Here is an 8,299-nt window from a genome sequence, read left to right as displayed (position 1 = left end):
ACGTGGTTGACGATCGTCACCCCGCCTGTCACTCTCCTCTCTCACTTGACTGCCACCGTTGATGATCTAGGGACGCTACACTCGTCATGGAGCACTGGCGGTCGGACCGTCATGCGTCTGACACCAGTCATTACTAACGTGTTGGCGTGTCTTCCCCGTAGCAGTGGCGGTTGGTCTGTCATCATGCATGTGACGTTCGTCACCGCTATGCAGAACGTAAAAATCAGCGTTTTCGCCATGGTTGCACTTCCAGGACTCCGATTTCGACCTCACACGCACAATAGTTCATCAATCATGATAATTAATATAACATTTAATCACACCAAACATCACAGTTTTGACATGTACATCATTATTCAAACATGAAATCATCGTCATATTTCATTAAGTCATAACATAAATTCAAGAGCATCACAAAATGGAATGTAACACACATAATCATACAATTCGTATCAATTCCAAATCATAAAAAGAATCACATAAACACAGTCCAAAGAGGTTTGCACAATCATCTTAAGATTTAAAACCCTCATCAATGAAGGAAAAGGAAAGGAACAAGGAAAGAGGATAAGGAATTATCTCTATCCTTCATGCTTAAACACCCATATCATGAATAAAGCTAAATGTTTTTCTCATTATTTGTATTATTTAAATAATTAAAATTAATGATAATTCTAATAAAATTCTACTCATCCTCAATAATACCAATAAATTAAATAAAGCACTCAAATAAAATAATATAAAGCATTTTAAATTCAATTAAAATAAAATAAATGAAAAATCTGGGTGTTACACTATATAAAAGTCAAGATCCTGATAGGAGATTTTATAATTCTCATCATTATTGTAGATTTGTGATTGTATGAACTCTTGCAAATACTTGTCAAATAAAAAGAAACAATGCGGATTTAAATGGGAAACCAATAAAGATTGCACATAGGCAAAGCGAGGACGAACAATGAAGCACTATAAATCTCGGTCTCATCTTACTTCCTACTCTTGCATTTAATTTTCGTAGAATTTGCATGCTTAAGTATTTCAATTTTAGTGTAGTTTATCGTTTATTCAATTAATAGCAATTTATTGCTTAAGATTAAGTTTTGTTATAAGTGTTGTCTAATCTAACTACATTGGTGATTAAAATATGATAAACAACTGAGGTTAGAATTCATTGTTTTTGAATCATTGTATAAGCACATCTTGTTAAATATATAATAGAATCAACAATATACCCTTTTTGTATCATCACGAAAACCATCTTTGATTTAGTGTTAACGTGATTAAGTTTCAAAAAATATATTTTTTATATTTTCGCTTCAAACCTTCCGCACGCACTTTTGAAAAATCTTCATCTGAATACACAAAAACAAAATACAATATGCATTATTATGTTCTAATAGATTACAGAGATACAACTCCATAAAATAAACGGAGATGCATCTCCGAAATATTTTAAGTTTATCTAAAAATTTAGTGCGTCCAGAAATGCATCTCCGAAATCCGAAAGCATTTAAACATTTACACATGGTACGTAAATAACATATATTGAACATTAAAAAATTCCCAAATTTCAAACTTGTTACCCAAACCATGTTAGTTCGAATTGAACACGTACATGATTGGGTTGGTAAAAATAAATATAAATATTGGATTAGGTGAGTGGGTTTGCAAGTTAGTCCATAATCATGAACACCCCTAACCAAAAGTGTGGATAAATTTTTTAAAAAAAACATTCTTTTAAGAAAATATTTTAAAGGAATAAAAACAAAATTTGAGATATTTATGGAACCACAAACATATTTAACCATTTACTTTATAGTTAAGTTAACTTTGAGTCATAATGTATTTACTTTATAATTTATATTTACTTTATTGGAGGTATTATTTTGAATTATTATCGAGTTTATGAGTCGATTCCACGTACACAACACGAATTGGTGTAAAAAATCGATTTTGACAATCGTGTTAAACAATATGATCTCCTCGCTAAATTAAGTCCAGACCCTATGATTGAATAGAACCTACTTGAATTTCAATGAGTTTTCTAAAATTAGTGTGTTACTTAATACACACCTCATAACAGAAAATGAAAACTAGGTGACAACAACATTTAAGCACCTTCAAACATTTTCAGGTAAATAACTATAGAATTCTAACCTAAGAATTAAATGAAAACATAAAAACATAACTGCAGTGCATGAAAAGACTACCATCAGCAACAACCACCATAGTATCAAGTTATATGCATACCAAGAAATAAACCAAGAAAAAGAAACAAGCAAAAAGGAAATATTACTTCTATAAGACTATGAACCCCGTCGATACTCAAGTTCCTTTGTGTTCTCCAGCAAAATCTGTCAACCAATAAAGAAATTGAGAATTAAGGTAATGAAATGAATGTGACCAGTGCTTTTACTCCTATACTAGTCACATAAATGAGACAGGTTCTTACTTCTCGTATGTAGTTTGCAATTGCTTTGCAACCTTCTGTAGCAAGTTGTATAACATTTTCCAAAATGTCTATTGGTAGTTTAGAATCCATCTACAGTACGTAACAAAAGAAATGAGTACTGCAAATTGGCAACTATGAATGCAAGAGAAAATTCTAATAGAAGAAACTGGTGATGAAAATAAATGCATTTCCTTCTACAAACAAATGTTACAGATCTATTTCTGTTAAAAAGTTTCGCATTCTCAATCTTAATCAGCCTTTATGAATTATGATAACAAGTGAACTATCTAAAGTCAATAGTGACTGCATTTCGTAGCATGCAATTTCATAATATCAGCCTAAATTTGGAGAACTAATGAAAAATATATAATATGTTGAAGGAATCCCCAAATTAAGTATTAATAAAGTATTTCTAAAGTCAATGAGGGAAAATGAAGCTGTACTTGATCGAGCATTAACACATACTAAACAAAAGAATTACGGAACAACCTCCTGAGAGTAAATATATAATCTTCATCAAAAGCAATATGGAAGTCTAGGAAGTAAAAGAAAAAGGTAAAACAAAAGGTGCAAAATCTTTGAATTTGGTCCCCTGAAGTGAGGGATGCACTTCCTAGGGTAGAGTATATGGAGTTATTATGACATACACATGCATCTAGAACCACACCTTGACTTTCCAACAAGACTATATAACTCTTAATTTTTCCTCTAAAGTGTTGTTCTCCCTTCATAGGAGTCAAAAATTCATAATCTAGGTCTAAAGATGAGAACAATTTCGGAAGGAGGGAGAGGAAATGCAGCTTCAAAAACAACAGCCTTTACGTGACTGTTAATTACAAATGACAGAGAGCAAGAGGAAGAATTGAAAGGGAGATGGGTCCCAAGGATTCCAAGGCAACTATAAAAAGGTAAACACCTTCGGTAAAAGGACATTAGAACCTTTCACATTTAAGCAAAAGCAAGACTCTACACAAGTCATAACCTAGGACCCGGTACAAACATAAATAAACTCATCTTTTCCAAGTTAATTTACTTTCCTGGCTACAAAAGAAATATGGAGTAATAAGAATGAATATTTACCTGAAGAAGCGTCACTTTATCCAACTTCGGCAGAATTCCTACGGTTACATCAGGACCCCCAGCACTGTCTTCTACATAGTTCAAATCTGCCAATATTCATTCAGCAACTTTCAGTAATTATGATGAACCATGCAGTACTATATTAAAAAAAAAAAAACGCCTTTTTTAAATATCAGGTCAAAATTTCTAATAAAACAGATATATACCAAGTAGAGGGGTGCTATTGAGGTATCCAGCACTACAGGAAGTTACAAGATCACGCATGGGAATCCCAGCATCAGCTAGGGCCAGAGTTGCAGCATTTATACAAGCAGACCTTGTTCCTATAAAAGGCATGCTACAAATATAAATAATATAAAGTACATAGACCCATTTTAAAGATTGCAACAATTAAAAGGAGAAATGTTTTTTAAAAGAGCACAAGAACACAAAAATAAAAAATAAAACAAGATGAGAAAATGATCACAAGATCTCATTATCAGACATGAATTACCTCCATCAGCTTGGAGAACTTGGACATAAATATCTATCTGCAAATTAAATAACCAAAACATTGGAAAAGAAACTACACAACTTACACTTATTAAAAAAGAAGGTTTAAAGACTGTAATAGAACCTGGGAACGGGGCATTAAATGTGTTAATATGCATTCTTCTAGGGTTTGTCGAATAACCAAAGAAATTTCAGTTGATCTCCTGTAGCATGAGCAAACTTTAATCAAATAAATATAGAAGTAAAAAACAAGAGGTTGTCCCATCATCCAAAGGTCAGGGAACCTTGCAAGGAGGGAACGTTCATGTCTAAAACATTGAGCCCCAAATCTGTTAAAAACAAAGGAAAAGAAATGGAAAATTGATAGAAATAAATGAAAAAAAATGAGCACCTTTTATTTTAAGAATGAGAATCGGAGAGTGAACTCTCCTCCAACAGTTTCCCTTACACAAAAACCCTTCGTCCTCTCACATTACAACAAACAAATGTACTAGACCTCTCTCCCATCCTAATTGCTCCCATGTATACATGAAATCCCTTTAAACTCTTAACTTCTATTACTAACTAACTATTTAACTAATTTATATTATATCCCTTAGAACTAGTTAACTTCTCTTATTAAGTAAATAACTGCAATGATAGACCCTAACAATACCACTCCCAAAAAATCTACCTTATCCATAATGAGGGTATTCCCACATATCATCTCTACACCGTGACTATGCTAAAATTTCCTTCAAAATCAGCTGGTCCCTGGCAACTTTCTCAGAATTCAATGATCAGCCATGCCTGTTTCCAATAAGCCGTTGATATTTCCAGTGAAGCTTATGTCATTGAGCTGTCAACTAGAGACCACTCTAAAAGTTAAGCTAAAAAACCATCATAACCTGTCATTGGCAGCACTAAGTTTACCAGGGTTTTATGGAGTTGGATCTGTGAACAAATTAGGCTTTACCTTGACAATAAACAGAGTTTCTACAATTTCCTCCTTCAATATGCTTCCTTATTCACTTACCATGTCAATGAAACCAATATCTACATTTCTTCTCAATAACACCTCCTAATTTCAATACCTATTTCAGACACCTATTTTGTAGTTTAATTCCTACTTAAGCAAACGGATAAAAATGTCTAATTCATAACTGCAAGTTATTCTCAAGAGTGATTCTGTTATTGCGCTCACTCTCCTATTAGTTCATTAACTATATCAAAAAGTATCAAGATCATACAAAAAGACTGGGAGATTAAACAAGTAAAAAAGAAATAACCTGTCACCCTTTGGTTTCCTCATGCGATCACCCGTGCTAAAATTAGCCATGTTGTATTCACATCTAACCTATACATGGAAAGCAGATTAAATTTTCAGTACATTGCATATAAATAAACTTGAAGTACACCCAGTGAATTGTATTATAACTTATTGAAGAAAGATACCAGAGCCTTGTCACTCAGTTGTTGGCTCCTATTTTGAACCTGAAATATATAGAATTTACCGAAAATATGGAAATATCATATAAATCTCAAATGCAAATTCAAAACCTTTCTAGACATCAAAGTTGATTAATCCCTTATAAAAGAGCATTAAAATTATCCATCTTCAAATTACATGAGAAAAAAGGTGCATAAGAAAGTTCAATGATCATATAATACCTCTCTAGGGCCATAAACAGCAGCAATCACTTTGGTATTACCCATCTCGAAAACGGCAGAGCTGGTTTCACAATGAAAGAGAACTTTATGGCAAAATGCTTTGAATAAATTTACTATTGAATTAAAAAATTAACTGAAAATTAGAAAGTTTGAGAAGCAAAAGATGAAAACATTTACCCGTCAGCTTTGGATACAGCGCCAATCTCTGCTCGAATTTGTCGCATCTAGGATGGCATAGTGAGGGAAAAAGATTGTAAAGTAATGTTCAAAAAGAGAAATTCAAAAATAAATTTAATTGGAGAAAAAAGAGGGAAAACATTTGTACTTCCATGGGTCGGCGACCATCCAAGCGAAGTCCCTCCGGGCTGACATACTCCATCTCTGAAGTTCAAATTATTTTATACAGGCAATGCTGTTTTTCGTGGTCTGCGGTGAAAAGAACTGATTTTGAATTAATTGATTATAGTTAGAAGTGAGTTTAAGGTAAAGTGATTTATGTTTGGCTAAATTTATATAGAAGTGAGTTGAACATGAAATTTCAATGTAAAAATCATGTTTAAACTCAAAAATCTACTTATTCTAACTTCAAGTAGAATCAATTCGGAAGGAAGAATCAATTATACATTAGAAGAACCAAACACGTCAAAATCATTCAAAAATCAATTTTACACATCTAGAATTGCTTTTGACTCTTCCAATAAAATCTTCCAAAAGCCAAGTTATGAATGGTACAAAACTGCGAGATTTGGCATAATGTACACGGAATCAATTCTGCTTATGGCAATTGATATATGTATTGTCTTTACTCTTAATCGAATTTAAACACAAAATTGTAAAAAAACTTCGTTAGGGTTTTTCTTCCATGAGGGATTACGAAAGTACAAATATCTAGTTCTAAACCCTAAGAAATGAAAGGAAAGTATAGAACATTAGGAGTGTGAAAGAGGAGTATCTTCCGCAACAACACACAGTTTTAGATTTCAGAAATCAAAATTATGAACAAGAATTAAAGTAGCAGAGTGGCAATGACAAACCTGTGATCGGCGGCTCACTGCAGTCCGAACGGCAGGCGGCGGCGGCGGCGGCGGCGGCCTGAGAATGAGTGTTTTTTGGTGGAAGATTTTGTTATGGCCAATACTGTGCCGTTTCACGTATATAAGAGGTTAAATATTTTTATACTTTGAAAATTAAAGCTTTTTAATAATTTCTTTTTAATTTGTGGTTTTTTTACCGAGATAACCCACTTTTTCGAAAAAATTCCCAAAATACCCCATTTTTCAGGAAAATTCCCAAAATACCCCACTTTTAGGAGGAGGCGCCAATTGAATTGGCGACCCCTCTTAAAAATTGCAAGGAGGCGCCAATTGGATTGGCTAGGGTACCTGCCCTAGCCAATCCAATTGGCGCCTATGTGTAATTTTTAAGAGGGGACGCCAATCCAATTGGCGCCTCCCTTAAAAAGCCTCAAATGAAAAAACCTTCAACATGAAAGTTGTAGATCTTTTCAAGACAATGAATTTGGATATACATTTTGCATCATTTGGATTTTTTATGAGAAAGTTATGGGCAGTTGAAGTTGGACTTCTGAGTTTTTCAACTGTTATCTGACCTGTAATGTTTTGTAGTATTGCATGTGTTTCTTTTAGGAATATGAATTTTTGTCCAACATAACATTTGAATTAGACATCTTAAATTTTCCAATGCACTTGGTCCCACTTCAAAATAATTAAAAATGAGTGAGTTAGGTCTTTGCGAACTTGACCCAAAATTAGGGTTTATGTCAAAACATGAGTATGTGAATTTTGCCAAAAGGGACCAACTTCAAGCCCTTCTGTTTGAATGATAAAATCCTCAAATGACAAAACCTTCAACATAAAAGTTGTAGATCTTTTCAAGATAATGAATTTGGACTAAAGTTTTGTATCATTTGCAATTTTTATGAGAAAGGTATGGGCACCTGAACTTGGACTCTTTGACATTTTAACTGTTATCTGACCTATAATGTTTTGTATTATTGCATGTGTTTGTGTTAGAGTTATGAATTTTTGTCCAACATAATAAGTGAAGTAGACATCTTAAATTTTCCAATGCACTTGGTCCCACCTCAAAATAATTAAAAATGAGTGAGTTAGGTCCTTGCGAACTTGACCCAAAATTAGGGTTTCTGTCAAAACATGTGTATGTGAATTTTGCCAAAAGGGACCAAATTCAAGCCCTTCTGTTTGAATGATAAAAGCCTCAAATGACAAAACCTTCAACATAAAAGTTTTATATCTTTTCAAGATAATGAATTTGGACAAAAATTTTGCATCATTTGCATTTTTTATGAGAAAGGTATGGGCACCTGAACTTGGACTCTTTGACATTTCAATTGTTATCTGACCTATAATGTTTTGTATTATCATATGTGTTTATTTTAGAATTATGAAATTCTGTCCAACATAACAATTTAAGTAGACATATCAATGGAGTTTCAGTCAAAACATGTGTATGTGAATTTTGCCAAAATGGAGTTTAGACAAAGAAACCTAATGTTTGGAGTTTACACAAAGATAAATTTGATATAATACGAATTGACACATCAACTCACACTGTCTTGCAGGATTGACACATCATCTCAGACAC

The 8,299-nt window shown here is 33.2% G+C and overlaps 1 protein-coding gene across 2 annotated transcripts; it reads right to left on the bottom strand.

The window, feature by feature from the left end:
- Window positions 1-2,010: 2,010 nt before the first annotated feature.
- LOC127132144 (exosome complex component RRP41 homolog) lies at window positions 2,011-6,866 on the bottom strand. Of its 2 annotated transcripts, none has more exons than XM_051061019.1 (12): window positions 6,709-6,866; window positions 6,000-6,100; window positions 5,852-5,898; window positions 5,675-5,735; window positions 5,459-5,497; window positions 5,293-5,360; window positions 4,149-4,227; window positions 4,026-4,062; window positions 3,739-3,855; window positions 3,533-3,618; window positions 2,453-2,542; window positions 2,011-2,354 (listed from the first exon to the last, which is right to left on the bottom strand). In XM_051061019.1, the coding sequence occupies exons 2-12, from the start codon at window positions 6,051-6,053 to the stop codon at window positions 2,307-2,309; spliced, it is 726 nt and encodes a 241-aa protein (XP_050916976.1). In that variant the 5' UTR covers window positions 6,054-6,100; window positions 6,709-6,866; the 3' UTR covers window positions 2,011-2,306. The 2 variants fall into 2 exon arrangements, with proteins under 2 accessions (XP_050916976.1, XP_050916977.1); XM_051061020.1 differs by having other exon boundaries at window positions 6,000-6,115; window positions 6,709-6,857.
- Between the last annotated feature and the right edge of the window lie 1,433 nt (window positions 6,867-8,299).

The sequence above is a fragment of the Lathyrus oleraceus genome, chromosome 3, assembly GCF_024323335.1.
Source record: "Lathyrus oleraceus cultivar Zhongwan6 chromosome 3, CAAS_Psat_ZW6_1.0, whole genome shotgun sequence".
Taxonomy (NCBI): Eukaryota; Viridiplantae; Streptophyta; class Magnoliopsida; order Fabales; family Fabaceae; genus Lathyrus; species Lathyrus oleraceus.
This window is presented reverse-complemented; position numbering and strand designations above follow the sequence as displayed.

What these genes read in the sequence shown, in the direction of transcription:
- LOC127132144 (XM_051061019.1), bottom strand. Translation starts at nt 6,053, where the DNA reads ATGGAGTATGTCAGCCCGGAGGGACTTCGCTTGGATGGTCGCCGACCC. An exon ending in CTGTTTATGGCCCTAGAGAG is followed by an intron (nt 5,498 to 5,674) that starts GTATTATATGAT and finishes TATATATTTCAG; the next exon opens with GTTCAAAATAGGAGCCAACA. An exon ending in ATTTAATGCCCCGTTCCCAG is followed by an intron (nt 4,063 to 4,148) that starts GTTCTATTACAG and finishes TTTAATTTGCAG; the next exon opens with ATAGATATTTATGTCCAAGT.